This window comes from Podarcis bocagei (genome assembly GCF_964188305.1).
Source record: "Podarcis bocagei genome assembly, chromosome: 14".
NCBI classification, from domain to species: Eukaryota; Metazoa; Chordata; class Lepidosauria; order Squamata; family Lacertidae; genus Podarcis; species Podarcis bocagei.
Genome location: NC_138139.1, coordinates 36,109,856 through 36,127,938, shown reverse-complemented (window position 1 = coordinate 36,127,938; position 18,083 = coordinate 36,109,856). Strand labels below are relative to the sequence as shown.

Below are 18,083 nucleotides of genomic sequence, written 5' to 3'. Positions count from 1 at the left end.
TAAGCCTGCAAGCAGGGACTACTTTGTTTTAATGGGTTGTATGTAAGCCACTCTGGGGGCATTTTTGGCTGAAGAGCAGGGTGCAAATGCATACATACACACTGACAGTGCTTTTCTTCTGGGGGGACGCAGGGGTACACATACCCCTAAACATTTTGTGAATCTAAGTTTGGCCTCATTGAGGGGCAGTATTTCAATAGGAGTAGGAAAATGAGAGTGCCCCTAAACATTTTTTTAAAGAAAAAAAAAGCACTGTGTATTGATTTTCAAATCTCTTTTATTCCAAGAGGCAGCAAGACATCCCTTATTGTGCGGTGCACTTAAATGTTAATATAACAATGTGGGTGCAGATGACACCTCCCTGTGTTCCCTTGTTAAATCAGCCCTTTATATAGAAACACAAATTTTGGTCTTGGATTGAACCAAGGCAAAGCAGGTGCTCTCCCACTGAGCCAAAGCCCTTCCCCAGTGGCTGAGATCTCACTTCACCCAGCTGCTCAGTAAGCAAAAAATGTATGGCTACCAAAAAGGGGGGGGAGGGGAGGCAAGAGGTTCCAGGGGCCAGTGCCAAAGATTTCTGGACCAGCCCCTAACGACACCCCTGGAGCTTGTGTAGATAACTTTGGGGGTGTTTGTAAGTGCACCCCTACTTTTTCAGCAGCAAAATGTTGGTGGGTGTGAGGTCAAGTCTGTAGCAAAAGAATATCACTTTGGAGCATTGAATCACTGAGATGGTGGTTCTGGTGCTCCTGTTTTTGGTCAAGCATGTGGAACCAGGGTGCTTCTCTGGGAAAATTGATGTTGCAATTTCCCCCGAAAGGCAAATGGGTGTTTCCTGCCACCCTGTCCACCTTGCCAGATCACCTGGTGCCAAAGCCAATGATAGGCAGAGTCAACCAGTGCTTGTTTTGTGCCCATCCTCCCCACCCCCCCCAACTAAGTCTACAAAGGCACCACTGAGGCTAAGGACGATGGAGATGACAGCCAGGGCCACAGCCCCCCTGAACTGGCTGTAAGTAAGAAGGCAGGGCGGGTGGGGACTGATGGAAAGGGAGGGTGGGGCAGTGCCCCATTCTCCCTAATGGACCAGCCTCTGTTGCCCTACTGTGGTCTGACATGGTACAGTCCATTTAACCTCTCAGAGGACTCCTTTAACACCTCATGAGCATCTCATTCTGCAGGGTGTGCAACCTAAGCCTTGGACAATGTCATTCCAAGAGTGCCTTCTTTGAACATGAAAGTGAGTCATCATAAGCCAGTTGATGGCGGCACTGTCTTTTTCATTTCTTCGGGATGCTCATCTTTCTTCCTGTAATGGATGGGAGCATTTGGAGAGAGAGAGAAAATCAGATATGATTTGGAGAGCGTTTTTGGTATTCAAATAGAATTTAAAATTAACTTGCCTTTGGAAGGGAGTGTTTCATTGCACACAGCAGGGTTTCTAAATTTGAGAACTGTCATTTTAAGGTGACGCAGAACCTCTTAACAGCTCAGAGCAGGTAAGATTCCTCTAGGGGCACAGCAAAGACAGAACTGCGAGTGGACCTGAAACTTTTACTTCTTGCTGCAAGTTGGCAGCCCCATCCAGACATCTCTTTTTATTGTGCATTCATGATTATTTGTGCTCATGGTATCGGGGTAGTTATATGCACCCTGCTTTTAATACTATTTCACCTGCAAAAGTTTTGGGGCAGACATACTGCTTGGTTTCCAATCAATGCCCCTTACCTTCCTGCTGAAATCCCACAGCCTTTTATACATCAAATGTTCTAGTTGTTGTTTAGTCCAGCTTTTGTCGGACACTGATGATAATGAGGTGACATTGCGGAAGCAGCACAGAGCAACTAATAAAGCAGAATGAAGTATGGATGGCTTTGTATCAATTCATGTGCTATTATGGCATCAGTGGCATGCTGCAGAGCACACTTTCTCTGGAAACCTCATGGGGAAGCAAGATGTTGCAGTGTTAATGCTGTGAAGCCTCTCCATCCTATGTTCAGGTTGTTTATAGGTGTACATAAAGGCATTTTCCCCAAAGACATTGCAGTCTCTATTGACCGTCATCCTAAGGAAATCGAACCCTGTGCTGGGACCCCCAGAATCTCTCGCTGCTTGGATATTGGGGTAATGAGCAACAGTACTAGGTAATAGATTTTTATACCTGAGCTAGAAGCATAACAATTGACAAAATTGGTTTTTTGTTTTTTTAAAAAAGAGACTTTATATTCCTCTGCTCTGGCAAAGCTGTTCACAAAAAGCTGATTGCTTTCCCATTTCACAGCCCACAAAACCAGCAAAAAAACATATGTGCAATCTTTGAAAATGCGTTTTGAATGGACGCGTTTTGCCGCTGTTTACGTAGAGCGTTCTGGCTTCTAACAGATTGCCGGAGTCGTTTCTAGATGCTTTTTATCCAGAGATAGATGATATGCTTAATAAAACATCTGCTATGCTATTGTTAATTAGGGATTGGAAATGGTGTCTATACAAAGGGAGAGAAAGAAAAAGAAAAGAACCCACAACTGGAGATATATTTCAAGTTAGGGAGTAGTGGAATATCATTATTTAATGAGATGGCAACTAGCTGTAGTCTTGGTCGGATCCTGGCACACTCAGGAAGGCAGGAAGTATTCCAGCTAAAAGCACATGCCTATTAATGTGGACTTGTTCAGGGCTGACCACAAGCATTTCTTTCTCAAGATCCAAAGGCTGTTCCTATGTTTCTTGTTGAACCATGACCTGGGAGACTTGGGTTCAAATCCCTACTCAGCTATGAAGCTTACTGGGTGATCTCAGGCCAGTCACTGTCTCTCTGCCTGGCTTACCTCACAGGGTTGTGGTGAGGATAAAAGGAGGAGGGCAGAACCATGTACACCACCTTGAACTCCTTGCCACTGGGGAGGGGAAGGTGGTGTATAATTGATAATAAATTCCTGGGCGGCAAAGAGGCAGGGGTGCCAACTTGAATAAAAAATTAGGGATGCCCAGGTAAGCCCTGCCCCCCATAATCGATCACATGACACGGTGCACGCATACCATTTGAATGGCAATGGCCATCAACTTTTGGGGGCCCCAGTCCCCCTCAAATATTTTATTGAGGGGCCCAAAAACCCCTTAAGGGACACAGGTGGTGTTGTGGGTTAAATCACTGAGCCTAGGGCTTGCCGATCAGAAGGTCGGCAGTTCGAATCCCCGCGACGGGGTGAGCTCCTGTTATTGAGTCCCTGCTCCTGCCAACCTAGCAGTTCGAAAGCACGTCAAAGTGCAAGTAGATAAATAGGTACTGCTCCAGCGGGAAGGTCAATGGCGTTTCTGTGCGCTGCTCTGGTTCGCCAGAAGTGGCTTAGTTATGCTGACCACATGACCCGGAAGCTGTATGCCGGATCCCTCGGCTAATAAAGCAAGATGAGCGCTGCAACCCCAGAGTTGTCCGCGACTGGACCTAATGGTCATGGGTCCCTTTACTTTTACTAAAGACCTTTTGGCCCCTAGGAGTTGGCTCCTATGCAAGGAGGTATGGGCTGCATGGAGGCACTAAGGGTGCCAATCTGATGGTGCATCCATAGAATCCTGACTCCGCTGCCACCTTATTGCATCCAAATAAGGTCCGGTGATGCCAGAGCTGGCAGGGTGGCTCTGTTGTCCCACACTGGCTCCCACTCATCTGCACATCTCAAGACGAATGTATGGATTGGGACGTAGCTATCCAGCAGGCAAAGCTCTCAGTATGGTCTGAAGGCACACAAGGCTACCCCCTTGCTAAAGCCCAGTGGGTCCTGGTTTGATTGGTGCCTGGAACAGGGAGCTGCCTTACTCTGAATCAGACCACTGGTCTATCAATGTTTGTTGCAGTGCTTTGCTGGATGGATGTGTGTAGAAAATAGCCTAGGAACATAAGAGCCTTTGGATCAGATCAGTAGCCCATCTAGTCCAGCATCCTGTTCTTACAGTGGCCAGGGAGATACTGGTGGGAAATCTTGAAGCAGGATCAAAGCACAAGAGCCGGTTTTCAGCAAGTGGTACTTAGACGTGTTGGCCCTGATCATGGAGGCAGAGTATAGCCATCCTTGCTAGTAGCCATGAATAGTCTTATCCTCTAAGAACCTTATCCTTGGCACTACTTCTGCACAAAGGCAAAATTAGCCTTTGTTGTTCCACTCACTTTTGCCCCTGGCCCTTCCTATCACTGGTGTCTGGCCCCCAGAAGGTTGCCTAAAAGGTAATGTGGCCCCCCTCAGCCTGAAGAAGGATCCCTACCCTTGCAGTTAGGCCCCTCTGTTCTTTTGTATTGTGTTTCTGTGCTGCATCTGTGCAAGCGGGGGTGGGGGTGGGGGTGTAGGGTAACGAAGCAGGCAAATTGCTGTATTTTCTACTGCATTCTCTATGAATGCGGGTTGCATTTTGCGATGTGACAATTGAGGACCCGAATTTTACTGAGCCGTAGTTTGCAGTGCAGATGTCTCTTTACGGGCCCAGCAATTTAGAAGGCAAAATGAACATTGCATGAGAGATGTTTTATAGTGTCGCAAGCAAAAATAAATAAATAAATGAAATAAATGGCCCTCATAATTGCTGGCTGATTGAATCCACGTGAAAGTTTTATACAGATACATGTTGTTTACTAGGATGTTTTCATAGGGTGTAATAAGGCTTGCATTGATATTTCATTGCAGAATAATCAATGTGTGAGTGAAACATGACAAAATTATGACCTGGGAAAGAGCATGCTGGTGTTTTATTGTGGTTTCAAATTGCGGATGTGATTTGTGAAGATGCAGATTTTTATATTTATTTTTTACAGGAGTGAATAAAACAGGATTTGCAGTGAACGGCTTGCTAGCTGGCATTTGCTGATCTGCCTCTCAGGAATAAGAACACTCCTGTCCTTTGCCTTATGTAGTACATTATGAGTGGAAAGACCCTTTTTCGGCCTGAGGGACACATTGCCTCAGTGGTGGGTGGGGCCAGAGCCAAAAGTGGGCAGGGCAATTTATGTGATTCTTGCCTTTGCACCTTTGACTGACAGAGGTTCTCCTGGATTTCAAGTAGGGGAATCTTTGTCACCCCAACTGGGAGATGCTGGGGACCTTCTTCATTTAAAGCACTGCTATACCACTGAACTACGGCCCTTCCCCAAAGGGCGGATGGCCATAGCTCAGTGGTAGATTGTCTGTTTTGTCTGCAGAAAGTCCTAGGTTCAATCCCTGGCATCTCCAGACAGAGCTGAGAATGTCCCTTGCCTGAACTCCCAAAGAGTTGCTGTCAGTCATTGTGGACAATAGTGGACCCCATGGTCTGACTCCAAATAATTTATTTTCCTGTGTTCCTATGTAGCAATGGATCCTGTCAACTGCCTGAGGGTGCCGGGTGCCAACACTGGCCTTCTTTACCCCTTCTTCCTCCTTCCACAACATGCCATTCCAGAACTAGAGAACAAAGAAGGAAACACGGCTTACCCCTTCTGACGTTGACTAGCCCTGTAGGACACTATGGAGATGGGTATCAGAAGAAGCAGGACTCCCAGGATGCCTCCTACAAGGGTGGGAATAAGGATGTTCCTGGATGGTGCTGAATGGAGCATGTTGCGAGTGAATGCCAAAGAGCCATTGTTGGGTTCGGGGTGGACTCCCAGGAGCTCGCACATCAACGGGTAAATGTGGATGGTGTCAAAGGGTTCTGCCAAATAGCCCTTCTTGAAATCTGGACCAAAAGCTCTGAAGATGGTCTTCATATCCATGTCTTTGTTGTCAAATCCATGGTCACCTTTGTTGACGTAGAGGATGAACCTCTGAAAAGAGAACGTAAGCACATTTCCAATGGTTTGTGCACTTATATTTATTGCGTGCCTGAAGTGCTCTTAGGTTTCTGGAGGAAAGTGCTTCCTTAACGATTCCATCTGGGTGCATAGCTAAGCAACACAGAATTAAATTATGGAATTTGTAACCGCAAGCTGTAGCGATGGGTAGCAGCATAGATGTGGGGTTTTTTTTTTGGGGGGGGGAATACTACACAGCAATCATAAAGTGGGTGTGGGAAGTGGAGGGAGAAATGAAGGTGGACAATCCGCCTTTTCCTATGCCCTGCTGTGTTTGCGCAGAAGCTATTGGTGGTGGAGGAGACATTTTTCTTTCAGTTCTCCCAGACCCTTTCTCCAATTTTGTTGGGGGGGGGGGAAGACTTTTTTCTTCCCATTGATTTCAAAGGGAGAGAAATAAACTAGATCAGCTCCAGGACTAGTATAATCTCCCCCCCCCTTCTCATTAACAGAACCAAAGAATCATAGAGTTGGAAGGGATCATGAGGATCAATCTAGCCGAACCCCATGCAGTGCAGGAATCTTATGCCCAACGTGGGGCTTGAACCCACAACCCTAAGATTAAGAGCCTCATGCTCTGCTGACTAGATGAACAGTTTGTGGGGGATTACACAGGGTTGTTTTTTTTAAGTACAGCACTATCCAAGGTAGCTGCCAAAAGGAAGGCTACCCTTTGGATGGATTCTTTGGGGATCTGCAAAACAGCCCCAGAAACTGTACAGTAGCAATAGCCGCCGCAGCAGCAGGGGCCTATGATTGTAATACAGTATTGAAAATATGCACTTTGAGTGTTTTATACTGTATTTTTATTGGTTTTCATTGTAAGCCCTTTGAATATTTTAACAGGAAAAATGTATTATTAAATCTAGATCTAAAAATGTGCCATGAGCATGCCATGTGTAACCCTCTGCAAACATGTCACTCAAGAGGAAATGTTGTGTGCAAGGAATAGATAGATAGATAGACAGACAGACAGAAGATAGATAGAGAGACAGACAGACAGACAGACAGACAGACAGACAGACAGACAGGTAAATAGCTGTGCAATGTCAAAATGATTCATACAAAGCATGACCTCTCATAACCTCTCAGTTCTCATCACTGCCTGCCAAATGTTGGAAGCCTTGGGACTTGGTGCATCAGCCACTACATGTCACTATTGCTCCACTGGAAACTGGGCACCAAGATCACACCCATAGTTTACAGTTCTAGCCTTATGCTTTGAAAACTTCCGACGTACACCTAAAGAAAAAAGTATGATGTGTGAAGAGGTCTTTCATGCTTCAGGATGCATGAAATGTGTTAACTTGGTCTGAAGATCAGTCTACATGTTTAGAAATAGATTGTGGAACTGCAGATTGCACTGCTTGAGAACGCAGACGGGCAACTGTATGACTGAAAACTAGCTTGTTTGGGGAAATGGCTCTTTATCTTTATTGATACTATTTTCACCGTGCTCTTCAGCTGAAAAAAAAAAGGCCTACAGAGGACAATTACAGCTTGTTGGATCAGGCCAATGATCCGTCTAGCCCAGAATCTTGTTCTCGCAGTGACCACCCAGATGCCCCATTGAGGGCAAACAGGACCAGAGCTCAAGAGTAGTCTCTCTTCTTATGGATTCCAGCAACTGGAATTCAGAAGCATTTCTGCCTCCAAGCAGCTTACGAATATAATGACTTGCACTCTGAAAGGTACAACATAAATGGCAAAGGGATGGAGAGAGAGGAGGAAAAAAGCAATCTCAGGCACTAATTCTTAGTTACAGAGTTCTTGTAAGGACTAACCAGAATGCGGGTGGATTGGGGCATGCAAGGAGAGGAGAAAGCAAACATTGATGAGCTCTCTGCTGAGTGGGGAATGGACCTGCTTCCTTTCCCTTCCTCAGTCTGCTGCAGGCTCATGCAGGGTCTCCTGCCAGGTGACAGATGAGGGAGGAGAGACCCTGGAGTCCCATCTCCTCCTCTGCTATAGGCTGGTCACTTCCTTGACATGCTAGCGGGGAGTTTTTAAAACAGAGGTGCATCCATTCCCCCTTCTCACCCCTCCCATACAAGGAGGGCCATACTATGTACCGTGTTTTTCACTCCATAAGACGCGCCAGACCATAAGACGCACCTAGTTTTTGGAAGAGGAAAACAAGAAAAAGAATATATTCTGAATCCCAGAAGCCAGGACAGCAAGAGGGATCGCTGCTCAGCGATCCCGCTTGTTGTCCTGGCTTATGGGATAGCCGCACGCAGCCTCTCCCGGGCAAGGGGATGAAGGCTCCCCTTGCCCGGAAGAGGCTGCGCCAGAAGCCAGGACAGCCAGCAGGATCACAGCACAGCAATCCCGCTGACTGTCCTGGCTTATGGGGCACAGCCTCTCCCGGGCAAGGGGCTCCCCTCCCCTTCATCCCCTGCCCAGGACAGGCTGCGTGCGACTAAGGCTCCCCCAAGAGCCACGCTCCCTTTAAAGAGTGTGTGTGCGGCTCTTGGGGGCTTTTCTCTGAGGAGGGAGAAGGGCAGCCCTTCTCCCTCCTTGGGGAAAAGCCCTGAAGAGCTGCACACATGCTCCACGCGGCTCTTTAAAGGAGTGCTGAGCAGAGCCTCCCGCCTGCATTCGCTCCATAAGACGCACACACATTTCCCCTTAATTTTTAGGAGGGGGAAAGTGCGTCTTATAGAGCGAAAAATATGGTACTTTTTCTGAATATGTTTTTAGGTTCTATGCACATTTTCATTTTGGATACAACAAGCTCAGTGGAGCACACCATTTTGCAATGGAAACATTTCCATAGGATGCACGCCCAGGTGGTGAGCTTTGCCATGTATTCCACTTTGCAGATCTTTGGAATTTCTTGTTTCTCCAGGTTGCAGCATGCCTGAGAGTTTGCCACATGGGGGCGCAATCAGAAGGAAAAGATCCCAAGGCGAAAGTGAGAGTAAAAAGCCATGCTGTGCACTTACTGTCATTTCCCCACAAAAGTTGTACTAGTCTTTACGATGTTTTGAATTTTAACCACTATTCTGAATAACAAACATTTAAGATCACAGCCAGTGGAGTGTGTATTTTGCATAGGGAGAATTCCCTCAGAAATTGAAATGGGAGCATAAATTGGCTACGATTTGCATATTCAGGAACGGAAATCACAGAGTCAAATATGAGCAGTGTTCAGTATTGTTTTTTTCTTTTAGTCCATAGTCTTTATGTTAAATAATATATTATTTCTTTACGTTGCATCTGATGTTTCCCTTCCACTGAAATTGAAATAGTTTCGGCCACAGTGAATAGTGGGATGTAGGTTTTAGTGGAAGCCAAAGTGCTGCAGAAGGTTAAAAGTGCTGAGTGCAATGAACACAAGACGAGACGGAAATCTCTGCCTCCTGACATGTCTAACAGTGCACCTCAACATGTAAAGCTTCTGTCCAGGATTACTTTGGGCTGCCTGCATGGGCCAGGTATGGTGGGTGCTGCCGTTTATTTCCTCATTCCCTTTCATTTATGAATCATTTCCTATGAAACATCTTAGAGGGATAGAACAATAAAACATCGGGAACAAAAACATACAACAAACCAAGTTCATATATAAAAACAATTAGTTCCACAACACTTGGAGGACCACAGGTTCCCTTCCCCTGAATTATGGCGATTGCAGGATGGATGGCGGCTAACAGATTGAGGTTGAATCCTGACAAGACAAAAGTACTCTTTTTGGGGGACGGGGTGGGCAGGTGTGAGGGACTCCCTGGTCCTGAATGGGGCAACTGTGCCCCTGAAGGAGCAGGTGCGCAGCCTGGGAGTCATTTTGGACTCACAGCTGTCCATGGAGGTACAGGTCAATTCTGTGTCCAGGGCAGCTGTCTACCAGCTCCATCTGGTATGCAGGCTGAGACCCTACCTACCCACAGACTGTCTCACTAGAGTGGTGCATGGTCTAGTTATCTCCCTCTTGGACTACTGCAATGCACTCTATGTGGGGCTACCTTTGAAGGTGACCCGGAAACTACAACTAATCCAGAATGCGGCAGCTAGACTGGTGACTAGGAGTGGCCGCTGAGACCATATAACAGCGTTCCTGAAAGACCTACATTGGCTCCCAGTACGTTTCCGAGCACAATTCAAAGTGTTGGTCTGACCTTTAAAGCCCTAAATGGCCTCAGCCTAGTATACCTGAAGGAGCATCTCCACCCCCATCGTTCAGCCTGGACACTGAGGTCCAGTGCTGAGAGCCTTCTGGTGGTTCCCTCACTGTGAGATGTGAGGTTACAGGGAACCAGGCAGAGGGCCTTCTTGGTAGTGGCGCCCACCCTGTGGAATGCCCTGTCATCAGATGCCAAGGAAATAAACAACTATCTGACTTTTAGAAGACATCTGAAGGCAGCCCTGTTTAGAGAAGTTTTTAATGTTTGATGTTTTATTGTATTTTTAATATTCTGTTGTGAGCCGCCCAGCATGTGCATGTGTTAATATGGCATTTTACCTTGAAAAGATCCAAGTATTATTGCATGGTGTGGAAACCACATAAGGATACTCCAGTTGGATCAGACCAGGGGCCTATCTAGTTCAGCATCCTGTTCTCAGAGTGGATATCTGGATGCCCCAGTGGGAAGGCATAGCCAGGACCTGAGTGCAATAGCACCTCTCCTCTGTTAGGACCCCCAGCAACTGGTATGCAGAAGCCATGATTTCATAAAGAACTTACCCCATTGACACTGTAACCCGAATCTCCATAAACCAGGATTGGCAAAACCCGTTCATGTTGAGCGTAATGGAAATGCTCAGGAAACTCTCCCTTTTTATACACTTTGAGATGAGGGTGGGCATTTTTCAATGCCTGATAGATTTCCTCTTCTTTACCCGGTTTGGGGAGGATCATGCCAAAGCCACCATAGTCTACAATGTCAAATTTCACCAGGTCGCTGAATTTAATGTAGTTGCTCAGCATGATCTCAGTAACTTCCGGTTTCTTTTTGATCGTGGTCATTCCATGATCAGACGTGATGATGACATTGAGGGTCTCCTTCAAGCCATGTTTTTCAATCGCTTCAAGGAGGTAACCGATGGTCCGGTCAATTTGTCGGATGATCGTTTTCCTGTCTTCAGTCTCTGGGCCAACCATGTGCCCCACCTTGTCAGGTTCCCCATAATAAAGTGTGACAAAATCAAAATCTTCCTCGGTGAACCATTTCATGACGATATCAATGTTTTCTCTCCACTCTGTCTCGTTGCTGTCGGGGTGAGTAAAGGACTCAACCAAACTCCTTTGGACTCCCTGGCCACTGTAATTGGCACCTCCACCGGGATAGTGAAATGAAGCTGTTTTTTTTCCCTAGTGGAGAAAAAATGAGGGGTTTTTTAAATTAAAAAAACGGGGAGTTCAGGGAATATTCTTAACTATGTGAAGGACAAGAAAAATCAAGCCAAAGCATCTCTCTTCGTTGTTGTAACCTGAATGCAAACATACTTCAACACACTCTGAAGCTGCTTCCAGACACTCTGTTTATTGAACATTTCCCCCGGTTTGTTAGTGCAAATGCCACCTCCTTACTATCAGTGTTTTGTGGAAGGGATTCAGCTGCAATAATGTAAATTTAGAGTTACACAATTGTAGTGAAATAAAGTGCTCTGGTGTAACAATTCCACTTTTTGTTTTTTTAAATTGGACTCTTGCAGTTAGGACAGTGATGGACATTTGCATAGGCCTCATTGAGCTCAATGGGACTTCTGCTTAAACACGAATAGGATTTAAAGGAACAAGACAGGGATGTTCGTTGTCACCACTATTATTCATTACTGTCCTGGAGGTCTTGACAAAAAACCTGCGGGAATCTACAACCTTGAAAGGTATAAGAATCAGTGTAAAAAAGTATAAGCTAAAAGCCTTTGCAGATGATTTGGAATTACGGCGGTCAAAAAAGCTAAATATTTAGGAATTTGGCTAACGCCCCAGAATATTAATTTGTTTAATGGCAATTATGTTTCAACATGGAGAGAAATTAAAAGTGATTTAGAAATATGGAAAAGATTAAATATGTCATTGTGGGGCAGAATATCCGCTATAAAGATGAATGTTCTACCCAAGATGTTATTTCTTTTTCAAATGATTCCGATAATTAAAGGAACAGGGCAATTTAAGGATTGGCAAAAGATTCTATCAAGATTCATCTGGCAAGGGAAAAAAACAAGGATAAAGTTTAAATTATTAATAGACAAAAAAGAAACTCCTTGCCAGATTTGAAGCTCTACTATGAGGTGTCCTGCTTGTGTTGGTTGAAAGAGTGGATAACATTGGAGAATACAGACTTATTGGATTTAAAAGGTTATGATAACAGATTTGGGTGGCATTTGTATTTGTGGTACGATAAAGTAAAAGTGCATAAAGGATTTCTAAACCACGTGATAAGAAAATCAATTTATGAAGTATGGGATAGATATAAAAATCTGTTAGAATGGAAAACACCTTAGTGGCTATCTCCAATAGAAGCACTATTGGTGCACTATTAAAAAAATTAAATATGGAAGAGAAATGGGCCACTTATGGTGAAATGTTGATAGAAACAGAGAAAGGATGGAATCTCAAACCATATGAACAGATAGGAGAAATGTTTACTGGTTGGCTGCAATGTTACCAAGTAAACGATATATTTAGTGCTGACAAAAGGAATTGCGGATTTGAAAGTAAGAAATCTAAATTTCAAACCGAACTGCTGGAGGGTAAAGTTAAACTGTTGTCAAAGATGTACAACTTTTTGTTAGAATGGCGTACTAAAGATGAAGAGGTGAAAGAAGTAATGATGAAATGGTCTATAGACACTGGGCATAATACAGTATCCAGTATGAATCTTGGTCAAAATAATGGAATCAGAATTTAAAATTTACAGCATGTATGGTACACTGAAAGAAAATGTAATGAAAATGATGTATTGGTGGTATTTGACCCCAGTAAAACTGGCCAAAATGTATAGGATGAAAAATAAATTATGTTGGAAATGCAATGAAAAGGATGGAGACTTTTACCATATGTGGTGGACTTGTTATAAGGTGAAAACCTTTTGGGAAATGGTCTATAATGAACTAAAAAAGATGTTAAAATATACCTTCCCCCAAAAACCGGAAGCGTTTTTGCTTGGGTTGATGGGAGAAGAGATTGCAAAAGTAGACCAAAGACTGTTTATGTATGCCACCACTGCAGCAAGAATTTTGTTAGCCTAAAGGTGGAAATCACAAGAATTACCAACGATTGAGGAGTGGCAGATGAAGATGATGGACTATGTGGAGCTAGCCAAACTGACTGTGAGGATCCAGAACCAAGGTGACGAGAAATTCCAGAGAGATTGGAGTAAATTTATTGAGTACTTGAGAGACCATTGCAAAAATGTGAAGACACTAGCAGGATTGACATAAATCCTGCTACACAATATAAAAATAGTATCTGAACATGGATAATAGAAGGATTTGATATGTATTGAAGGACAGAAACTGACAGCAGAAATGCGTATACAATTTTTTAGGAAATTGGAAACCAGTTGAAGGGAGAGAGGGAAGTCACAAGCTCGGCAGAGCAAATGCTTTTGAATGGTTATCATAATGTCATATTTTATGTTTCTGTTTTATTACTGAAAATAATAAAAAATATATTTTAAAAAATAAACACGTATAGGATTACGCCATAAGGTAGAAATTTCCTCCACATATGAAATGCCTGTCAAATCAGAGGTAACCTCTGCCATAAATTTTACAGAGTAATTTGATTAATTCAATTAATTTCAGAGTAGCACCAGCCAGATTATTTTTATTATCATTATTATGCTTATCATAATGTTCTTACTGACATTTAATATGCCATTTTGGGGCTGAGAAAAGGTCAAAGCTGATTTAAAACCCAACTTCACAAAAACAGGCAAATCCTGCCAAGGAATGAAAAGATCAATCTGAGTTCATAATACTGTCCAGATACAGTGGACGCTTGGGTCGCGAACGTGATCCATGTGGGAGGCACGTTCGCAACCTACAGCATTCACAACCCACAGCGCCGCATCTGCGCATGTGCGGGTCATGATTTGGTGCTTCTGCGCATGACGTGATTTAGTGTGTCTGCGCATGCGCGAGCGCCGAAACCCGGAAGTAACCCGTTCCAGTACTTCCGGGTTCAGTATGGTGCACAACCTAAAAATGCGCAACCTGAAGCGTCTGTAACCTGAGGTATGATTGTGCTAAGGACAGAGTCCAGCTTGTAACATCAGAATCTCCATTGTGATATTTGGCACACTTTGGGATAACAGTTCCATATTTTTGTAGTTTCACAGTGCAATCCTGAGTATGTTTACTCAGAAGTACAGTGCTACCTTGGGTTACATATGCTTCAAGTTACATACGATTTAGGTTACAGATTCTGCTGACCCAGAAATAGTGCTTCAGGTTAAGAACTTTGCTTCAGGATGAGAACAGAAATTGTGCTCCGGCAGCGCGGCAGCAGCAGGAGGCCCAATTAGCTAAAGTGGTGCTTCAGGTTAAGAACAGTTTCAGGTTAAGTACGGACCTCTGGAACGAATTAAGTACTTAACCCGAGGTACCACTGTAAGTCCCACTGTTCCAATGAAGGCTAATTCCAGCTGAATGCAAACAGGATTGTCATCTCAAAATGCAACCCTATACATTTCTACTCAGAAGTAAGTGCCATAGCATTCAAGGTTGTCCCTCTGGGTTGTGGGATTACATTGAACATTACAGAGTTACAGGACCGGGGTGGGGGTGGGGTGGGAATAGACAGATCCCCATCCCCAAAGAGCTTACAATCTATACTTTCCCTGTATAAATTAAAACATGGCAAAGTGAAGGCTCGGCTGATGTGCTAAATTTCCATGCACAAGGAGTTTTATCTGCAAACTTGCTACCCATGCACTACCAGAACTGGCGGAGTCCTGAGAAAAGTTTACCCCTTGATCCCAACTATCACTGCATAAAATGGCTTATGGGTTTCAGGCACTGGGGTGTACATACATTTATATTAGCGTGGGGCACCCTTTTCTGCTAGAGGGCCACATTCCCATCTAGGGAAGCTTCTGGGGGCCACATGCAAAAGTGGGTGGAGCAACAAATGTTAATTTACTCATATATCTCTGTCCTCCAGGCAGACAAGCCAGAAGCATTACCAGAGTTCAATGATATTTTCCAGCCTGCCAAAAACTATCAAGAGGGTGCGAATCAGGGTTGGTGAGGGGTTTGACATGGGGAAATGGGTGTGGCTGGTGAGGGACCATCTCCTAGGGAGAGTTCTGCGTGTGAACTAGAGAAACCTGGAGTCTGAGGCTCATCTCCCTCCAACCTATATGCATAAACAGGCCCAATGGAGGGCAGTGACTATTCTGTCTTCCTCCCCCCTCTTTTATCCCCAGAATTGTACCTTGGAGAGCTTTGACGTCTGGCTCCAGATCTTTTTAACCCAAGTAGCTGAATTCACATTGAGTCAAAACCTGGCTGGGGAATTCCTCCTGTTCTTATTTCCAACAAAACAATTTAATAAAGCTCAATAAAAATATAATTATGTAGAAACAAGAGGGTATTTACTGTTCTTGCCTCCCCATTTTATTAACATAATCAACTTTACTAGCAGCTATAAAATTTGCGATTATTACCAGTTTTACTGGGAATGTTATTTTCTGTTAATATTGCTGCTTTCTTTTATTGCAGAGCGTCACAGACATTCTTATTATTCCTCAAAGTTGTGAATTGAGGCAGCTGGCAGGTTTGCGGGGCTGTTTCCACCCACCCCCTTTCCTGATCGTACCCTTTGCTTAAACTAAAGTGCTTTGTAATTTTGGTTTCTCCTGCTTTTCACTTTGAAGGCTGCTTTCAATTTGACATAAGCTAGATTTAACCTTTAGCTGCACAAGCTCTTTAAAATTCCTGTTCCATGTGTCATTCGAATTAGCATCACTCTTCCCCGCACCCCCCCCCCATGCGAGGGCAAAGAAACTGTAGCTACATTTTCCTTCACTAAGAGAAAGAGTGGAAGTAGTGGAAATACAGAAAAAGAAAAGAAAGGGAGTTATATTGTTTGGCTGGAGATTTACAAGGTCACTGTTTCTCTTGACATTCTATTTAGTCTTCTGCTAAACAGCGTAACATATCTTTAGAGAAATACTTCAAGGCTCTCATATATCAATGCATTTTCAAAAAAGAAGAAGAAAGAAATTAGATGTATTATGTTTAATCTCTGAGTTGCTAGAGTGACGTTTGCTGAGACCAAATTCCTTTGCCTTGAATTCAAGACACATTTTGTCTTTTCCAAAGCAATCAGTACATGGGCTTTCAACGGACTAAGGGATGTTCAGCCATTTCATTGTCTCCCTCTGAACTTATCAACCAACCAGCCAGTCGATCAAGAGGTAAATAGTATGCGGTCAGGAAATTCTGGCAACCAAACCTGGGTTCTTGACTCTCTGTGTAGGTTTAGGTACAAAAGAACTACCTGCCTGGATCAGGCCAGTAACCCATCTAGTTCTGCATCTTGTTCTCAGAGTGATGAATCAGATCTCCACAGCGATAAGGTCCCAGTACATTTTGGCACCTGAGGCAAACCGCAAAATAGCATCCTAATGCCAAGTGCTATTTGACAGTGGAAGGGGCTGCCTCTGGTGTGGCTGTGACGATCATGAAGGAACCCTGCACTTCTGATTTGGCCACTACATGGCTATTTGTAAGTTAAGAAAGAAGGTAGGAAGGAAGGTGAGGACTGGCTGAGGCACATTTACCCTAACGGACCACCATCTTTGGGTTAACTTAGCCCTTCATTACATGAGTCTACACCAGCCTATTTCTTTTCCAGTGTTTCCCATGGAATCCTCGCAACATGGATTCTGTCAAAGAAAAACCGTTAGACTTGGCCAGAGGTTAACACATTTATCTCCACAGAAACACGCCCAAATTGGAGCAGAGTGGGAGGGACTGGTATCTTGATGATTAATAAACCCAGTTTTGTCCAAATCGCATGCGGAGTCAACATTTCTCTGAAAATGATGTAGGTGATGCCACATAAGGTGAATCGCTTTGCTGATCTTCAGCTATCAGCAGGCTGTAACCTCTTGGGATTCCTAAAATGGGCATTGCCTAGTCATTGTTAATGTGATTAAGAAGTACAGTGGTACCTTGGGTTACATATGCTTCAGGTTACAGACTCCGCTAACCCAGAAATAGTGCTACAGGTTAAGAACTTTGCTTCAGGATGAGAACAGAAATCGTGCTCCGGCGGTGCGGCAGCAGCAGGAGGCCCCATTAGCTAAAGTGGTGCTTCAGGTTAAGAACAGTTTCAGGTTAAGAACAGACCTCCAGAACGAATTAAGTTCTTAACCCGAGGTACCACTGTAATGACAATCTTTTGGACTACTGAATGATGAGAGATGGTTCCGGAAAGCTGGATTTGCCCAGAATTAAGTGTGCTTTCTGTACAAGTGTTGACAAGCTCAGCAGTGAAGAACAGGAGGGATTCAGGTGGTAAGCAATAAAGGAAATATGAAGCTCAGCTGTGTCAGAGGCAAGGAATTGGCCAAAAACCTGAGAGTAGAGATGGGAGAGAAATTCAGTTCACAAGAACATAACATGCTGGATCTGGCCAGTGGCCTGCCTAGCCCAGGATCCTGTTCTCACAGTTGCCACCCTAATGCCTGAGCACACGATTACTCTCCTCGCCTGTGATTTCCAGCAACTGGTATTCAGAAGTGTTACTGCCTCTGACCACATCCACATAAAGAGTCTTTCAGGCCATCTGTATGTACAGGTTCTTCTTATAGGATAAGGAACACAAGAGTTTTTCATTAAAAAACAAAGACACGCCACAATGATGCTGATTCAGTCGTGCTGTTTGCAGATCCCTGGGTTTCTCTGTATAGAAAGGTGTGAACACCATCCACAGTGGTGGAGGAAGGGAGGCGGTCTGCCCCATGTGCCATCTCTGAGGGGGTGACAAGAAGGCACCCAGCGGGAGACTCGGCCTGCTGCCCTGGGAACGCCGGTGCGAGCTGCCGCCACCGCACCACCACAGCCATGTGCAGAGGATCGCTTCGCCACCGCTACAGCCGCAAGCGGAGAACCACCGCCACCGCGAGCAGAAGATCCCACCGCAGCGCTGTCGGCAAACCACCTGGCAGCGCATGCGCAGTGCTGCTACGTACGGCACATGCACATGCACTGTATGTAGTGCAGCCGCACATGCACTGTATGGCGCATGCGCATGAGCTGCCGGGTGGTTTGCCCCGCCCCCAACACCCTGCCCTGGGTGCTGGTTACC

The 18,083-nt window shown here is 44.7% G+C and overlaps 1 protein-coding gene across 2 annotated transcripts in view; it reads right to left on the bottom strand.

Moving 5' to 3' along the window:
• Window positions 1-270: 270 nt before the first annotated feature.
• Window positions 271-18,083, bottom strand: part of LOC308573349 (ectonucleotide pyrophosphatase/phosphodiesterase family member 7-like) — a 55,095-nt gene continuing 37,282 nt past the window's right edge. For both annotated transcript variants that reach the window (XM_081170200.1, XM_081170199.1), the window contains 3 exons: window positions 10,500-11,126; window positions 5,457-5,788; window positions 271-1,309 (listed from right to left, as the gene is read on the bottom strand). In XM_081170200.1, the coding sequence (XP_081026326.1) occupies window positions 1,249-1,309; window positions 5,457-5,788; window positions 10,500-11,126 (1,020 nt within the window). In that variant the 3' untranslated portion in view covers window positions 271-1,248. The remainder of the gene's footprint in view (window positions 1,310-5,456; window positions 5,789-10,499; window positions 11,127-18,083) is intronic.